At 49.3% G+C, this 19456-nt stretch overlaps 1 protein-coding gene across 1 annotated transcript; it reads left to right on the forward strand.

Annotated features, from left to right (window-relative positions):
• Nucleotides 1-1869: 1869 nt before the first annotated feature.
• Nucleotides 1870-17537, forward strand: sidC (nonribosomal siderophore peptide synthase SidC; the record flags this gene model as incomplete). Its single annotated transcript, XM_057081627.1, has 10 exons — nt 1870-6232; nt 6288-6536; nt 6596-6780; nt 6833-9190; nt 9243-10427; nt 10488-10832; nt 10883-12518; nt 12577-13676; nt 13736-17305; nt 17382-17537. 10 exons carry the CDS (start codon nt 1870-1872, stop codon nt 17535-17537), a joined length of 15147 nt encoding a protein of 5048 aa, XP_056928667.1.
• Between the last annotated feature and the right edge of the window lie 1919 nt (nt 17538-19456).

Genomic DNA, 19456 nt, shown 5'->3' on the forward strand with positions numbered 1-19456 from the left:
AACGAGGCCAGGGCGTAAAACGGAGCAGGGGGGGGAGGGGTGGAGGGGTGCAGATGGTATTCAGTGGATATACAACCTGGGATTCACTGGGATTCACTGGGATGCCGCAGGAAAAGAAGCCCGGGAGGTCGGTGAGTGGCTGCGCGATGCTCTGCAGATGGCTTGCTTTTTGGGCGGTGGAGAGGGCAATGAGGGCATTTTGGCTTTTGGGGGCCCGTCGTGTATGTTTCCTGAAACGTGGGGTTGGGATCGGACGAGCGAACAGAGTTTGGGGAATGTCCTGTACGGGGGGCATCGACTTCTATTGGCGGTCAAATGGCCGGTTGAGGCAAGAGCCATGGAGAAGAGGATAGGAAGGATAGGAAGTATAGGAAAGTATAGGAAAGGATAGAGAGGGATGGGAAGTATAGGGAAGTATAGGGAAGTACGAGGTTGATGCAGGTGTTCGATGTTGATGACCACGCCCCAAGGCCCGACCCGCCTGCTCTCTAGGACCCGGATCGGTTAAGAGTTCAGGCTGGTGCGGCTGCGATAAATCCTGTTCCGAATTGGGAGTATATTCCTCGGATACTATTGTGTATTACTCGTAGCCTGCTCGAGAGAGATCGATCGAGGCCGATCTCGACATCCCATCCGTGACACGAGGCGACTAGGGTGAATCCATACATCCATGACCGACCACGGAATGGCCCTGATTCGAATTTGGATTCTGATTCTGAGGACCGATTACTTCTCATTTCCACCTCCTCGTCTGATCCTGGATCTTCTGATGTTTTTTATTATGATATTATCATCTTATATTTCGAGGTATTTTCCAGGTGCGACGGTACGTCATCGATCCGTGAACCGGCCATTTCTGCACGGGGCTCCACCGGATGGACCATCTCACGCCAATCCCGATAGAGCGGTAATAGGAAAGGAGGGGAAGGGAGCAAAAAATGAAATAAAATAGAATACGCTAGAAAAGATCAGAGAGACCAAAGCAAACCAAAAAAGGGGAGAAACCCCAACCCCGAACAGAGAGATACTGTCGTTAGCGCGGAGTCCGAGTCCCATAGTCCTGTCTACGCTAAGCAGTCCAGAAGTACAACAGGATCCTTCTTATTGCGACACAACTATAGTGCAAGGCATCACGCCACCTTAAATACATCAAAAATGAACAGAACAGGACCAGTAGCGAGCCCGGAAAAATATCAAAACGAAAAGATAGAAAACACAAACACGAAAACGGTGCCTATGCTCGGGGCTTCATGCCTGGCCCGGTTTAACTCCGCCGGTGGATCCTCGACGCTACTGTCCTCTTGTAACTCTCGCCCTCGCACCCTCCCGACCTTGCTAGCTCGGGAAACGCTGGAATGACGAGAGGCTCCTACGAAACCTCCACTGGCTTGGTTGGGCCTCGAGGGACTTGGGGGGGACTTTTTGGGCGCTTGTCTCGGTCATCACTGCAGACCTCAAAAAGGCTTCCACGACGTAGTACTGACTAAACACCTGCTTCACACAGAGGCCGACGCCTTTCTTTTTTCCCTACCAACCCCGAATGATCGTCCCTAGAACCCTCGTCTTCCTTCACCATCTTTCTTTTCTCTATCCTCATCCCGTTATGATCTGCTCCCCAACATTGGCAATGAATGGAGACCCCGCTGCTGGCCCTCTCCTCCCTGCTCGTTGAAAGCAAACCCCTCACCCTTCGCCCACCGAGCCCTTAGCTGCCGCCAGCAGCTCTGCTCAGTCCACCTCGCGGCTACCACCTGCATAAAAACGGACTGACCTTTCGGGCCCAAGCAACCACTCACGGCCCGTCTAATAAGCAATCTATAAGCAGCATTGGACCATGCGCCATTGACCCCTCCCCTGGTGGACCACCCGATGGATCGTTTCACCCCATTTCCCGTCATCACGGGCGGTCATTTGCGCGACACTGGTGAAGACGGCGCTGTGCGCGCTATTCAACAATGGCCTGTGGAGACGGCGCACTTACCAACGCACTTACTCGCACTGGCCTGGGCCTCCATTCTGCGTGTTTTCACGACCGAAGAATCTCCGGTATTCGTGCTCAATCACGAGCCAATCAAAGTCGTCTTATTTACTCCTTCAATCCAGCCAGCAACACTGGATGCTGCGTCCCTCCGTGCGAAGCACACCGCTGTGTTTATCATCCAGGACGACGCCGGTGGAGAGGTTGATGCATCCCTATCTGCTTCCTGTTCCATGGTGTGGTCCTTCAACCGCCAGGCCCAAACGAGCACTCTGCACTCGTGGACAGGCATAGACGCTGCGTTCTTGCATCAACTAGACGCTCAACTACAACACACCGTCCATATGCAGGCATCACAGTCGGACATTCAGCAAAACCTGCCGGCTTCGATGGGCCTTCTGGAGATGTCAATTCTGAACCCATCTCCCGTTACCTTGCCTGGTCCGCAGCTGCTCCATGAGCTGGCCTTGAGCGGGGCCAATGATGCCAACTATGCCATTGAATGCTTGACTGCCGATGGGAACATCCGTTCTCTCTCATATCGCTCCTTGGACCGCCTGTCCTCAAAACTTGCCAGGGAAATCGGCCGTGCCGCTTCACAAGGCCAAAGAGCTGAGGCGCGAGCGATGGTAGTCCCAGTACTGGTGCCACAGTCGTTGGAGCTGTACATCACGCAACTGGCCATCTTGAAGGCGGGCGGGGCCTTTTGTCCCTTGAATATTGACGCACCTCGGGACCGGATCGAGTTTATTTTGCAGGATGTTGCAGCGTCTGTGGTCATTACACAAGGCGCTCTGGCGGCTCGGATACCGCAGAGTGATAGCCTGGCTGTGATCACTGTTGATGACCTGGAGACCAAATTGGATGGAGAGGATCCCATCGAAATAGCTGCGGAGACAGTCTCTGCTACACCCTCGGACCTGGCCTACGTGATGTATACATCCGGCTCCACGGGCCGTCCGAAAGGAGTTGGTGTTTCCCATCTAGCGGCTACTCAATCGTTGTTAGCGCATAATGACTTGATACCCTTGTTCAATCGTTTTTTACAGTTTGCATCCCCAACCTTCGATGTTTCGGTTTTCGAAATTTTCTTCCCTCTCATGCGAGGGGCGACGTTAATCGGCTCGGATAGAGAGCAAATGCTGTTGGATATTTCTCATGTAATGACGGAAATGAGAGTTGATGCGGCCGAGCTGACCCCCACAGTGGCCGGAGAACTGCTTCGCACACGGGCTGCTGCGCCAAACTTGCGAGTCCTCCTTACCATTGGCGAGATGCTGACCAGACATGTCGTGGATGAATTCGGTCAGTCAGAAAACTCAGACGGCATTCTTCACGGTATGTATGGCCCCACTGAGGCTGCAATCCATTGTACTGCGGCCACCCACTTCCGAGCCAGTGATCGAGTCAATTTGATTGGCAAGCCGTTCAAAACCGTGTCTGCTTTTATCATGTCCCTAGAGGTGGAAGACTCGTCTTCCTCTCCTCAGCTCGAGCCTCTGCCTCTTGGCCAGATTGGCGAATTGGTAGTGGGTGGATCGCAGCTGGCAGACGGATACATCAACCGACCCGAAGAGAACGCCAAGGCATTTATTGACAGTCCTGTCTACGGCCGGCTCTATCGGACCGGTGATAAAGCCCGGATGTTACCTTCCGGCGAGATCGAGTGTTTTGGGCGCATCTCCAGTGGTCAAGTCAAACTTCGTGGCCAAAGGATCGAACTTGGCGAGATCGAGCATGCAATTTGCCGGGCACCAGATGTTCGAAGTGCTGTTGCGATTGTGAGCAACGGTAGCTTGGCGGCCTTTGTTCTGGTCAATGACAAAGGGACAAATGATCGCACTCTGCGAGATACCTGCCGACAATGGTTACCTCGATTTATGGTCCCAGGAGAATTCATTCTTGTCAATCAATTTCCTCAGCTACCGTCTGGGAAAATCGATCGGAAGGCGCTGGAGGCCGAGTTTGTTCGCCATCGAAATGCTACCGAGTCGACCGAGCCACAGAAATTCCGAGATGAAACCGAGGAAACAATTGCATCTTGTGTAGTCGATGTGCTCGATAGACAAATTTCTCCCACAGAGAGTCTAACTGCGGCTGGCCTTGACTCATTGGCTGCAATTCGACTTGCATCTCATCTGCTAGATGCTGGGATCCGCCTCGATGTGGCCCGTCTGTTGGAGGCAGACTGTATTGATGGAGTATGGCAGCTTGCAAAGGAGCTAGCGACAACGCAGCCACACGAGGATACTCAAACAGGCCTTCAGAGAATCCGTCAATTGGTGGCAGATGCAGGTGCAGCAAGACTAGAGTCCTTAGGGTTGAGCATTGAGGCGACCGAGATCGAGCCTTCCAGTCATATCCAACAGGCGATGATACTGGAAACCACCCGAGACTCCAAAGCCTACTGTAACTGGATCGAACTTGAATTTCAGAGCTCAATAAATTACACGGCTGTCCACAAAGCATTTGTTAAACTTCTGGACCAAAATCCGGTTTTGCGATCCGGTTTCGTTGAGATCGGCCTCAAGGATCACTCATATGCCCGCTTTACCTGGAGACTTCCTGGTGCACATATCATTCAGAAGTGTGATGAGTTGAACTATGATATTTCGCTTATGAATGAGCATGATCTTCTCCGTCCCCTTCGATTTCAATTCAAGGAAACACCAGAAGGCCTTCAGGTTTTAGTGCACATTCACCACGCGCTATATGATGGGTGGTCTTGGCTGCTCATGTTGAAGGATCTCCATCGTCTCTTGGTTGGAGAGGATTTGCCACCAAAGCCTTCATACAACATCGTGACGAACTTTTTCATCGAGCATAAGCTTGGGGAAGCTTCCAATGATTCATTTCTTTTCTGGCGTGACCAGCTCCAAGGCACTTCTCCCGCCACATTTCCAAATTTCCATGGAACAATGGATGTACCTCCAAGCACACGAGATGTCACTCGTACATTGAAAGTATCTATGTCCAAACTCAATGATGTATCTCAGAGCTTCCGTATTGGCCGACAGACCATTTTCCAAGCTGCATTTTGCTATATCCTGTCATCTTACCTCGGTTCTCACGACGTTGTCTTTGGTACCGTCTTTTCCGGTCGAACACTGCCTGTCAAAGGGATTGAGACGATTCTTGGGCCATGTATCCGCACATTACCAACACGGATAAATCTGGATAAGATGCAAAGTGTGACAGACCTGCTTTTAGCCATTCAAAACATGAACCGCAAATCTCTGGAGCACGGAAGCCTCCCGCTTCAAGATATCAAGAGGGCCTCTGGCATTGATTTGAACCTAAATCTTTTCGACACTGCCTTTGTTTGGCAAGAAAGCGTCTGGTCTGAAAACGACCACCCGTCTTTATTCAAAGAAGTTGATACTGCCGAATTCCTGGAGTTTGCGCTATTGTTGGAACTTGAGCCGAGAGATAATGAAATTATTGCAAAGGCAACATATCAACAATCTATCTTGCCCTGTGAACAAGCAGAGCTTTTATTGGAGCAGATTGACCATGTAGCATCTATTCTGATTGACTCCCTGGATTTGCCAATTGATCACATTGGTAAACAGCTCCCGTCACCCATTCTATCATTCCTCGGCCCAATCCACAAAACACTGGACAATGATCCAAGCCTTGTTTCTGTTATTCAAAGAGTTGCATCTGCCAATCCATCAAAAACGGCTATCGAACTTCTCAAAGAGCTAGACTCCCTTCCTGTGGAAGTTGAAAGCATCTCTTACTCTGAACTGAACGCTCGCGCAAACTCCCTTGCTCGTTATCTCCTAATCTCGGGGGTTGAGAAGAACGACTTAATCGCAATTGTTTTAGAGAACTCAATATATTCTTACATATGCGTTCTTGCTGTCACCAAGATAGGAGCTGGCCTCTTACCCTTGGCACCTCGCTTTTCTCTAGAAAGCATCAGATCCACGCTTGCCGCCTTGGAGATAAAGTTTTTCATCCACCATTCCCCCGCCTCAAACCATGACTTTTTGACCCCCCTGGGATCTGCTGCCCAGATACTCCTTCCTGAGTCACTTGACGAATACTCTCATGAAGATATATTCTCGAACGATGCTAGCCCCCACTTCAACATTGTTAGGGTGGAAAATGTCTCTTCGAAAGATGAGTCGGTGCAGCATGTTTCCTTTACTTCTCAAGGCCTCAAAAGCCACATTGATGCAACCACAAACATGTATTCTCTTTCGCAGGGATCCAAAATATTTCAGGCATCCCCGTCTGCATCTATTGGTAAGTCACAAACAACTAGTTCGCTATTTCAAAGACAAGTCTGACGGCTCTATAGATTCACTCCTTGGATTTTTCTTTGCGCTGAGCGCCGGTGTAACGCTCTGCGTGACAAATGATGAACTACTTGCCACCAATTTCCAGGAAATTATTAACGCAATGAATGTAACACATGTTCACTCGACTCCTACATTGGCATCGGACTTGAATCCACAGAATGTGCCCAGTGTTCAACAGCTCTTCATATCTGGTGAGCCGCTAACTGCAAAAGTGCACCATGACTGGGCTGGAAAGGGTCTCCATCAAGGTATGTATGTCTCGAAGGAATCAAACTTAAGCACTTCTCATTGATAATTATTACATTAGGTTATCGCTCCTCAGCCCTACCAAGTATTCTTTCGATGTTCAACGACGTTCAAGCCTCGGCTATTCCTTCCAATGTCGGAAAGCGGTTGGACAACATGTCTGTAATGGTTGTTGCAGATCAATCAGAATTCACACTCGTGCCCCGTGGAGCTGTTGGAGAGTTAGTATTTGGTGGTGAAATACTGGTCAGTCTATGAGAAGCTCTGAGTTGGATGAAGACTAATGACATCAAAACAGAGCCAGTTAGTTTCCACCATGAAGGGCGCGGTTACAGACAGCTTCCTTAATCATCCTCAATTTGGAAGAGTCCATCGTACTGGAGATTATGGAAGAATTCTTCCCGATGGTAGTATTATTGTTCTTGGTCAAGAACCAAGTGTGAATGAACTCGAATGTGCGCTCTACTCATCAGGACTCGTTGAGAACACTGCGAGTGTTCTTATAGACAGTCCGGTTGATAGGCAGCAGAAATTGGCGACAGTTTGGGTGCCCTCAAAAGATGCTTATGACTCAGAGTATTCTGGGCAGCTTGATTCTGTGGTTCAAGATCTATTCAAGGAACTGAATTCCAGACCAGATTTATTGGCAGTTCCTTATCTTTTGCTTCCAATGGAAAAATTGCCGATGACTGAATCCTTTCAGATCGACCGTGCAAGTCTGAAGCAAGAGATTGAGCAGATGAGCCCTGAGAGAATCAATATATTCTCCCAAAGAGCTTCAACAGGCACCGCAGAGACCCTCACCGATATTGAAAGCGCAATCGTGATGGCCTTGTCCACAGTCTTGGGAGTTGATAAGCAACACATACACAAACACACTTCATTTTATAAATTGGGCCTCGATTCACTGTCGGCGATTTCGCTCTCACGGAAGCTTCAAGAATCCGGATTCGGAAGACTTGCAGTATCGACAATTCTGCGCTACAGTTCAGTATCTCGACTGGCGTCTGCTATTCCTCCCATGGCTAATGGTCACTCATCTCAAGAACCTCTACAAAGGACCTCTCAATCAGTGTTCGATGATGATTTCCTACGTGAAGTCAAGGATGAAATCAGTGGCGAAAATATCTCTGTCCAGCGCGTATATCCTTGTACACCACTACAGGAAGCAATGCTCGCAGCTGAATCTGATCTTGATTCGACTTACTTCAATCACCTCCTGCTCCGGGTGCACACAAGCGTCGACCAGCTGAAAACTGCATGGATTGAAATGTTGCAAAGACATGATATTCTAAGAACTTGTTTCTGGCGAACTAATGATAAGCGATTCGCGTACGCCCAAGTGGTGCTAGCCGGCGCAATCCTTCCCTGGTCACAAATGAAGACATCTGTCCAGAAACTCGACCAAGATATCCAGAAAAGAAAATCAGAGTTTGAGCACCAGTCACCAGTCAATAACCTACTTCCATACTCCTTGACAGCCTTCACAGATCCTGAAGAGCAGCAGACCCACCTCCTGTTATCAATACACCATGCGTTATATGACGGACAAGCCATTTCGCAGTTGCTACACGAGCTCGAGCTTTCGTTTGCAGGTCAAGCACTTCCTGAATCGATCCCTTTCCACCGATTTATTGATTACATGGTCTTGGCTGCCTCTGAAAAATCAGATCATTTCTGGGACCAGTACTTATGGGGCGTCTCGCCAACTCTACTTCCGGCTCCCAAAGATGCCGTTGGGTCCGTAAGCCAAGCTGCTTCCCGACAAATCTATGTTGATGCGGGCCTTTCTCTCTCCGCATTCAAACAACAATGCAAGGACCTGTCCGTCTCATCTTTGAATGTCTTTCATGCGGCATGGGCAAGACTTCTGGCTCTACATGCCGATACGTCTGATGTCTGCTTTGGTAATGTATTCAGCTGTAGAACTGTGCCTGTGGAGGATGCAGATCGAATTATTGGGCCTTGCTTCAATACTCTTCCCATGCGAGTAAATCTGTCTTCCACGTCAACAAATGCCGACCTTATGAGGATCTTTCAAACGCACAATAGCAAAATTTTGCATCACCAGCTCTGTCCTCTGCGTCATATTCAGAGGCGCGCTCTTCAAGGCACCAATCGCCTGTTCGACACCTTGATCATCCTTCAAACCAGGAATTCCGACCTTGATCCTCAATATTGGGAACTCCTCACAGATGAAGGTAACATGGGATTTCCACTGATTTGTGAGATCATTCCAAACGAAACACAGAACACTATTCAAATATGTTTCCACTTCCAACCATCGCATTTGACCTCTGTATTGGCAGATGAGCTTGCACGGAACTTTGTGCTCCTCATCAATCATACCATCCAGTATTCCGACGCCCAGGCTTCCGACAGACGGCTATTTGCGACGGATATTCCTCGGGTTTTTTCGACCCCTAAAGTGCAGAAAATCAGCCCAGGCTCGCAAAATCTTGACGTGTCTCGCCCATGGTCTCTGCAGGAAGAAAGCCTCCGTGAGATTCTTTGCCAATTTGCTAAGGTCGACAGAGACTTCGTGTCTCCAAACACAACTATCTTTCAGCTCGGTCTAGATAGTATCAATGCTGTTCAAATTTCGGGCAGATTGCGTAAATTTGGGTATACAATATCTAGTGGTGATATTCTTGAGGTCAGTTTGAGGCTCTCAAGTTTCCAATTAGCTAATGGCTAACAAATAAAAGGCCGCATCTGTCGAAAGAATTGCCTCACTCCTTGAAACTCGTGAGAAAACCACCGAAGAGGAGCACTTTGACTTTTCTGCCTTTGAAAAACAACATCTTCAAATGGCTTGTAACCAGCTCGGCATAGATTCACAAACAGTTCAGTGCCTTCGACCATGTACATCTGTGCAGAATGGTATGTTGGCACTTTTTACTCATTCAAATGGAGATGTTTACTTCAACCGCATGTCCTTGAAGTTCTCAGAGCCATTGGACAGAGTCCAGCTCAAGAATGCCTGGATAAAAGTGGTGGCTCACCATGAGATGCTGAGGACTGGATTTGTTCAGTTGTACAATCAGCAACACCCCTTTGCCATGATCACTTACGAGACAGGCTTTGAGCTTCCTTGGAAGGATTCTTCGGATATCGCCATTCATGAGAAACAAGTTCTCGAAAACCTACACCAACCTCCTTGGGAGATTATTACCGAATTCTCAGATCAAGTGACGACCATGAGCTTCTCGGCGCTTCATGCCCTTTATGATGCACAGTCCCTGGAGACGGTCTTTTCCGATGTCCTTGCCGTTTATCAAGGAAAAACACTTATTCATCCGCCATCAATTTCCTCCACGCTGGGTCCTATATTGACTGAAAGTCGAAAGCAGAGTGAAACTGCCCAATCGTTTTGGCAGGGGCTTTCGTCAGAGATTGTCCCCTGCAAATTTCCTGATCTGAACCCCATTCGCAGCGAGAAAAGGACATTATTAACTAGCTCAATTTGCTGCTCATTATCCCTCGCAGAGCTTGAATCTCACTGTCGAGAGATCGGAATCACTCTTCAAGCAGCAGGCCAAGCATCATGGGCTCGCTTGATTGCTGCGTACACAGGAGAGCAAAATGTTGTCTTTGGGACGGTCCTTTCCGGTCGGAATCTATCGCCGTCTGCCCAAAATGCTGTTTTCCCCTGTTTAGTAACTGTACCATCTCCTTCACATGTGCAGGGATCTAACAGTGAACTTTTGAAGGCCACTCAGAAGAGAAATGCATCTCTGGTCAAGAATCAGTTTACTCCATTGGCACAAATTCAAAGATGGATAGGTAGTGACGAGCCGCTATTTGACAGTCTATTTGTCTACCAGAAATTTTTATCAGCTCCGGGAACCTCTGTGGGGTGGGAGGTTATTGATGAAGAGACGAAGATTGATGTAGGTTCACAATGTTCTGCCTTGACAATCAAACGATAAAGCCCATGCTAATTTTTGCAGTATCCTGTGTCTATCGAGCTCGTTCCACGGTCAACCGATCTTGAAGTACGAATGAGCTATAGGAGTGACCTTATTCCGCAAGATCAAGCCCATCTACTTCTACAGCAGTACAACAAAATCCTCGAACACACTGTCTTATCCCCCGATTCCAGGTCGGATGATTATCTCTCTCTGGGAAAACAACTCCTTTCTGTCACTCCCGCCAAGAAGAAGGTCTTGCCTTCCTCGGTGGCTTTGCTGCATCAATTTGTGGAGAGAAGTGCCGCAATGCTTCCAGAGAAGCCAGCCTTTGAGTTCGCATTTGGCCCAAATGCGGACAATCTCCAAAAAAGACCTGGAACTACCGTGAGTTCAATGAGGATGGCAATAGGATCGCTCACTTTTTGCAAGATAAGGGAGTGTCTTCTGGTGAAATGATTGCCATCTGCTTCGACAAATGTCCCGAGGCATCGATTGCAATCCTCGGTATTCTGAAAGCAGGCTGTGCATATGTGGCCATTGACCCGACTGCTCCTATATCGCGCAAGCAATTTATCATGGAGGATTCTCAGTCCAAACTTTTGCTTTGCAACCAATCTCGGGAGGGAGATCTACAATGCCTGTCGGGTGTCGATATTCATTCCATTGACCAACCGGGTATCTTCCAAGGCTTGTCGCCTACACAGCCTTCTCTGGTGCGCGAGATACAACCAGGTGACACTTGCTACTGCTTATACACATCTGGCACAACTGGTACACCAAAGGGGTGTGAAATTACTCATGACAACGCGGTACAAGCCATGCTAGCATTCCAGAAGCTCTTTTCACCACATTGGGACGACGATTCTCGATGGCTGCAATTCGCCTCATTCCATTTTGATGTCAGCGTGCTTGAGCAATACTGGAGCTGGAGTGTGGGAATATGTGTCACTTCATGCCCTCGGGATCTGCTATTCGAGGATTTACCAGCGATGATCCAAAAGCTTTCTATTACCCACATTGATCTTACTCCTAGCTTGGCACGATTGGTGCATCCGGATGAAGTTCCATCGTTATGCCGAGGTGTATTTATCACCGGAGGGGAGGCCTTGAAGCAAGAGATCCTTGACGAATGGGGGACACATGGAGTCATCTACAACGGCTATGGCCCGACCGAGGTCACGATTGGTTGCACCATGCTGCCGCGTATGAGTCCCAATGACAAGGCTTCTAACATTGGGCCACAATTTGACAATGTGGGATCCTATGTTTTTAAACCGGGCTCTTCAACACCTGTCCTACGCGGTGGCTTAGGAGAGCTATGTGTTTCCGGTCCTCTAGTTGGAAAGGGGTATCTTAACCGAGCAGAACTCACTAAAGAGCGGTTCCAAGTTCTACCGGAATATGACGACCGCATATATCGAACTGGTGACCTGGTCAGAATATTGCATGATGGAAGCTTCCAGTTTCTTGGTCGAATAGATGACCAGGTCAAGCTCCGCGGTCAACGGCTGGAAATTGGAGAGATCAATGCAGTTATCAGGCAGGCCACAGCGGAGTTGAATGAAGTGGCTACACTGGTCATCAAGCACCCCAAGCAATCCAAAGACCAGCTTGTCTCTTTTGTCACAAAGATTGATGTGAACAAGAAACTTCATGACGCTGAAGTTTGCTTTTCAAACGAGAATCGGACTTTGTTGTCAAGCATCAAGACTGCCTGTCACACACATCTTCCGGGATACATGGTGCCAACGCATGTCGTTCCAATGACCCGCTTCCCTTTGTCAGCCAATAATAAGGCCGACATGAAGGTTCTGAAAGCCATTTACCAAGATCTCACCTTAGACGAGCTCCAGAAATTAAGTGCGCTAGCCGTTGATCAGAGTTCGAAGAGTGCACGAGAAGAGGAAATCATTTCCATTTTGGCAAAATTTATCGGATCCCCCAACTCCGCTATTTCGTCGTGGTCGAGTATTTATGAATTGGGACTTGATTCAATATCCGTGATATCGTTTGCGAGAAGTCTCAGAGAAACCGGTTTTCCTCAGGCCCAGCCGTCATTGATTATGAAGTGTAAGTTCGGTCGCTTGGAATTGCCCCTGAGAGATGTATATCTGACGTTAGGATGCAGACCCCACTGTCGCAGGAATGGCATCTGCGTTAGAAGGATCGACAGCTTCGTCAATCTCTCAAAGTAATCTTCACAGAAATGCAAAGCAGGGGATGGAAGCCTTTGCCCATAAAAACTCCCATTCTATAATTGAGAGTATCGGAGTCATTGACAGCGAGATCGAGCAAATTGCGCCCTGTACGCCACTCCAGGAAGGTATCATATACCACTTCCTATCGAGCACGGAGCCCCTTTACTGCTCGTCCTTTACGTTTGGGCTATCACCCTCAATAGACCCGAGCAGAATGAGAGCCGCATGGACCCAGGCACAATCCCAGGTCCAAATGCTCCGAGCTCGATTTTCACCATCTCCAGACGGTTATGCGCAGGCCATTTTGAAGAAAGACACGCTTCCTTGGTTCCACATCAAAACAGCTCCCAAGCAAAAAGTTGAGGATGTATGCAAGCAACGATTCGAAAAGTGGATCTTGAAGCTCGAGGGCTTATCAACACGGCTGTGGGAGGTGGGCATCGTCAGCTCTACTGAAAGATCGATTTTGTGTCTGAACATATTCCATGCTCTTTACGATGGAAACAGTCTTGCACTTTTACTTGAATTGGTGGCTCATATATATATCGACCAGCAGAGGGATTTCGATCGGCCTCCCCAATTCCTCGATGTGCTGCATTTTGGTCCTCTTTGCAAAGATCCTAGAGCAGAGGCATTCTGGAGAGAACATCTGGCAAGCTGTCCTAAAAAGACCCTGTCTAGACAAGTTGAAGACCAGGGCAGCGCCGTTACGCATAGGATTGAGATTGATACAACCGAAAACGTGGATTATCTGCGTAAATTCCTCAATGTCACGGAACAAGCTATCTTCCATGCCTGCTGGCTCTTAGCCCTCCAGAAACATTTTAGTTTCATTCCAACAATCGGAATCATCGCCTCTGGTCGCTCAATAGACGTTCTTGGAATTGCCAATGTCATTGGCCCCCTCTTCAATACCATCCCCAGCAATGTCCAACTTCGTGGTCTCAAGTCCTGGTCCGAGGTTGCTAAGCGATGCCATGAATATCACGTCTCCAGCATCCCTTATCAGTTCACGGCGTTAAGGGATATTGTCAAATGGCTGGGCAAAAGCCCAGATGAGCCCCTTTTGATTCACTCTTTGTGTTCCAGAGAGAAAATGCTGACATCAACCAATCCACTAGCGGGCTATGGCATTCGCTGGATTCAGAAGCACAGCACGAGCACCCGTTGGCATTTGAAATTGTGCGCAATTGCAACGAAACCCTTACCGCAACAATTGCGGCGAAGAGTGAGGTAGTGTCTCCAGAGAAAGCGCAGCATATTGCTTCTAGCTTCCAACAAATCCTGCTTGACTTCGCCCAGAATCCCGACCGAGAGTTGCCTTACCTTAATGGAGTTGCGGAAGAGAGCCAGTTTCATCCAGGTGAAATCACAACAGAACTGGGAGAGTTCATCACAAAATCCCTTAGCAAGCCTTCATTCCAATGGACCCCCCAGGCTTGCATGATCCGTGACGTTATTGCCACCCTTGCCGAGGTAGATGTACAATCTATTAGCGAGGAGACTTCTATTTTTGAAGTTGGCCTTGACAGCATAGATGCTATCAAATTGTCTTCACGCCTGGGAAAGCTTGGTCTCAAGCTCCCAGTGAGCACCATCATGCGCTACCGCAATATTGAGGCCATGACGAGTCAACTCCCAGAAACAGACTATCCCGTGCAGAATGGCACATATCCGTTGCTGAATCAGATGCAAAACAGCCTGACAGAGTTCCTTTCTCGAGAGAAACTCCTGCCTCATAAGTTTTGCCAGGTACTTCCAGCTACGCCAATCCAGGAGGCGATGGTTATGGAGTTGAATGAATCCGGGTACCAGCACTACTACAACCATGAAATTCTCCAAATTGAGCCTCATGTGGATCTAAAGAGGCTTCAGGAAGCATGGAGAGCCGTTGTCAAATCCAATCCGATTCTTCGTACCTCCTTTGTCGAAGTATGGGATCCAGAGATTCTAGCATCATATGCCCAGGTAGTCCACAGTGAAGACGTGTTTGACTTCCAGATCGTGAGGCTAGATGAGAAACCCGTGGAGTCAGTAATGGAGTCGCAACGCACAAGAGCTGCCACAAGTCTGAAGGGCTGCCCGCTCTTTACCTTGACAATGGCGACGGATGGAGATGCTCGTTTCCTCGTCCTCTCGATCGCCCATGCTCTTTATGATGGATGGTCTATCAATCTTCTTCATGAGGATGTCGCGAAGTCCTATGCCGGCAACGACTGTATTCGACCATCGGCCGATGCAATCCTAGAGCAAATCCTTGCATCCTCTAGTGAAAAAGCTCTCCGATTCTGGAGAGCGACACTATCCAACTGTGAACCGACAGTCTTCCCTCAAGGGAAGCATTCCGACAGTAATTCGCAGCTGGTTCACCGTGCAGAAAAACAATTCTCGGTCTCTCTTGCGAAAGCTGAGACTTTCTGCAAAAGACATGGCATCACAATGCAGGCGCTTTTGGTCAGCTGTTGGTCCTTGATTCTAGCAACCTATGTGAAGAGGCTGGATGTTATATTCGGTTTGGTTCTTTCCGGCCGTAATGTCCCAAATTCCGAAAATGTCATGTTTCCAACTATGAACACTGTGGCAATGCGAGTGATTCTTCACGGCACCAGACTGGAATTAGTGAAGTATGTTCAAGAAACACTTTTGGAAATATCCGAGTATCAGCATTTCCCACTGCGTCGAGCCAGATCAGACCCAGGGTCACGTCAGCTGTTTGAGTCTCTTTTTATATATCAAAAGAGACCCCCAGAGGACGAGACCAGTGGAAACGCCTTATACAAGTCAATTGGCGGTGCAAGTGATGTGGAGTACCCAGTCTGCGCTGAAGTCGAAGGGATGGGGGAAAACCTTGTGGCTCGAGTGGCTTGTCGTGGAAGCGTCATGGGACAAAAGGACACACTAGCCCTCCTAGGACATATGGTAGACGTGTTGCTTGCCGTTATTGATAATCCAGACCACCAGACGGTTGAATTTACGGAGAATGTCATGAAAATCTGCGAAACCGTGGTCGATCGAGACATGGATGTGCATGATGCGCAGGATGTGCATGTCTCCCCGGTGGTCCCGGTACTGAGCGCAACAAGATGGCCCCCGATTCAGAGGAGCATCCGTCATGTTCTATCTATTGTATCAGGAGTGCCGGAGGAGTCAATCTCCAGGGAGGCCAGTATTTTCGAACTCGGCTTGGATAGCATCAGCGCGATCAAGGTCGCTGCACTTCTGAAGAGACGTTCGATCAAGCTGGCAGTAAGCGATATGCTTCGAGCAGGAACGATAGAAAAGATGGCGAGAGCAGTCAATGCCAAATCAATGGATCTCAGTCCGACAGACGTTGCCAGTGCAGTGAAAGAGTCTCTCGAGAGGATCGATCTAGACTCTCTCCTTCAGTCATTTGAAATTGGTCCATCTCAAGTCGAGAGAGTATTTCCCACAACTGCAGGCCAAACTTACTTCCTTGCGATGCATAGCTTGAATCCCGAGGTGTTCTATCCCGTCTTCTATTACCTCGCACCAGTGAAGCCAAGTCGGGTGATTCTAGAGCACGCTTGGGTTCGGCTTGTCGAACAACACTCCGTTCTCCGAACAATATTTCTCCCAACAGACGACCTGCAGGCGGTGCCATATGTGCAAGTGGTGCTCCGATCTGTACAGAAATCGGTCATTTGGCACGAAAGTATCAACCCGCAATTTGCGGCACTTGGGACCGAACAACCCTCTGGCTCAGTACCTGTTGCGCTGCATGCCTGTCAAACAGACAAGGGCACTGTGCTGGCCTTGCATCTCCACCATGCGCTCTATGATGCTGTCAGCCTTCCTGCTCTTATGAATCGTCTTGCTCAATTGTGCAACCAACCACTATCCCAACCGAAAATTGAACAGAACGAGCTTTCCCAGTTTGTAGCGTTCCAGCACGTTTATTCGCCGATGGAGGTCCGACGGGATTTCTGGCAAAAGTATCTTGGCTCCATTTCGACACTGACCAAGGAAGAACAGCGAACAGGGCAGTTTGGCGTCATCCAACAGGACTATCGACCGGGTTTAGTTTCACATATGTCTCGCATTGAAGTCTCAGCCAAACATCACGGGCTGAGTGTCCAATCCATCTTCCTTGCAGTGTATGCTCGAGTGCATGCCCAGGTATTCGCGTCCACATCGACCGACTCCAAAACGTTACAGAGTCCACTTGTGGTTGGGTTGTATCTGGCCAATCGATCATACAGCATGGAGGGCCTGCCGGGGTTAGTGGGCCCCACGGTTAATATCGTACCGCTTCGCCTCGACGACAAACTCAGTGATGATCATGACTCGCTTTTCGCGGCAGCTCGCCGGATCCAAGAGGACATCGGCCAAATCAGCATGGTCGATCATGCGAGCGTCTCGCTCGTAGAGATTGCCGAATGGACCGGGGTGAGAATTCACACTTGTGTCAACTTCCTTCGACTACCTGAGTCAGCCCATGACTCCAACAGCTCCAACACTGCCAACACGAGTGACAAGGTGATATTCCAGACAATCTCGCAGGATGTGGTGGCAGCTGCCAGCAATTCTAGTTTCCAGTGGCCCGAACAGGCCCAAACCAACGGTGACACAGCCTGGCGCTGTTCCGCACAGACGCTCAATTCCAAGGGACCAACGGCGGCTATCGAGGATATCTTCATGGTGAGTTGGGCTATCCTGACAATTCAACCCGATGGCAAGCAGCGGGCGCTAATGCAGTTTCTACGCGCTGGAATAGCCTACGCTCGATGTGGAGGCCGCAATTCGAGAGGACCGTTTAGATTTTGGCCTCTTTGCGCCCGAGACTCGATTGGATCGCCCCACTAGTGAGATACTGATGGAGGCCATCAGGAAGGAACTGACTGCTTTGGTGGATATTTACTCATCTGCATAGACCACGGGAATGTGAGTACCACACGTACCACACTTTGCGCATATAGAGAGAAAATGGGACAGGTAGAGAGAGACTCAATACAAGTTGAGAAGGGGGACTTGCTTTGCTCTACAATTCTAGGTTTATTTGTTTTGACATTGAGTTTTGTTTTCCTTCTTCCTATTTGTGTTTTTTTTTTTTTTTTTTTTTTTCCTCCTTTTTGATTTCCATTGCATTGAGTTTGGGTTACTCCGAGCGAGAAATTGTTTCCTATGTTCCTGTCCTGTGCATATAGATATTGCTTTTGCGGTACTTTTGGAGTTGGATGTGTCTGTTTCTCACCATTTTTAATTTTCAAAATTTTTTTCTTCATTTCAATATATCGATTTGCATCGAACTCGAGGGGGCCATGATTGGGACTGATAGGAGACCCACGGAATGCGGGACGAGCGGATCCCGGGTTGATCAGGGCCAACTTGGTTGTTGACAGGGTCTCCACCTTCCGTGTAAACAAACTGGCCGATGGGATCCAACACAACCTATGAACTTTCTACTGCCGGGAGGCCTGAGGAGAAGAGCCTTGGAGATCTGTCGCAAGCCTGGCATGCTTCAGAGCGAGAATTTGCAAAAATGAACGTTGAAGTCTGGGGACCTGAACGAGCAAGCCGTGGCAACTCGGGCTCGATCCGGTTGGATGAATGGAATCAATGAACGTCTTCATCCTGCACTGCCCGCACCGGGCTGCACTCACTAAAGATAGAACGAGCTGATGGATCAGATGAGACATCAATAACGGTGGAGAGCCAGAAATCATGGGTGGCAGCCTTCCAAGCAAGGGGAGATCCGCGTGGCCGACCTATCGAATCCCCCCCCATGAGCCTCCCAGACGGACGTGGGGCGTGGTGGCACTGGCGGGTAATCCGAGCGGTGCGACGAGGTCTGCTCCGTGCACTGCATTGTCAGGAACGCGCTGGGACAATTTGAGTCCATTGGTGGAGGAGCACAGAGTTTTGATGCCGCGCATCCGGCGCTGTTTTGGGTGGCGCCGGTCTCGAGAGGGGCCGCAGGGGCAACTCCGGAATCCTTGTCCTCCCCAGGGGCCCAGGAGGCCCAGAGGGGCCAGCGAAGCCGAAGGATGCTGGGCCCAGGCAGTTACGCAGGAATCAACATGCACAATTAATAGAAATAAAACGAACTACAAGAAATACAAGCGATAGGAAAGAAGGGAGTCATAGCAAACGAGGCTATCGGCATTAGCGGTCACGTTTAGTTATAGATCAGATGTTACATAAGCGCTATTTGTTTATGTCACGACGCGTCCCCGCCGCTAAACCCCATCGGGAATCGAGGATCAACAACGCGACGAGCGCGTTGATCGGGCGTTGAAGTCATTTATTCTCTTCTGTTCTTTTCACATTCCTGGCATCGCCATCTCCATCCTTCGATCTCGGCCCCTCCCCTCATCCCCCCCTCGGTTCCTCGCCCTTTGAGCCCTTCGACCCTTCGATCTCGTGGAACCTATTACCGACCTACTCCAGAACTATAGCCACATTCCCATTTCCGCCCCTCTTCGACTGCCCAACTCGCGTGGGCTGATCTCGCTCACGGCCGCCGGAGGGGGATCTACCCCTTGCACGACCGTTCTTCCTTGAAACACCGGAACACTGGCACCCTCCAGGGAGAAAGAATCCGTGCCCGCAAATCCGCCCTGCTGGCCTATCCTTGGAGTCCGTCGACATCATCTCCGCATCGCGACAGCACATGTCCGTGTGGCCGGTCTGAAACATTCCAGCGCGACCCTCGAAACGTAGGCAGAGACAATCGTCAGTCGTTGCCGTCTTCCCACGGACACGCGCGCCTTGTTTTGTGATCCCCCGCGTGATCGGAGGACCATTACCACGGAATTCCTTACGCCTCGTCATGAGTGGGTGAATGGCCAG

This window comes from Penicillium macrosclerotiorum (genome assembly GCF_028827735.1).
Source record: "Penicillium macrosclerotiorum strain IBT 26536 chromosome Unknown utg000010l_segment0_segment0, whole genome shotgun sequence".
Taxonomy (NCBI): domain Eukaryota; kingdom Fungi; phylum Ascomycota; class Eurotiomycetes; order Eurotiales; family Aspergillaceae; genus Penicillium; species Penicillium macrosclerotiorum.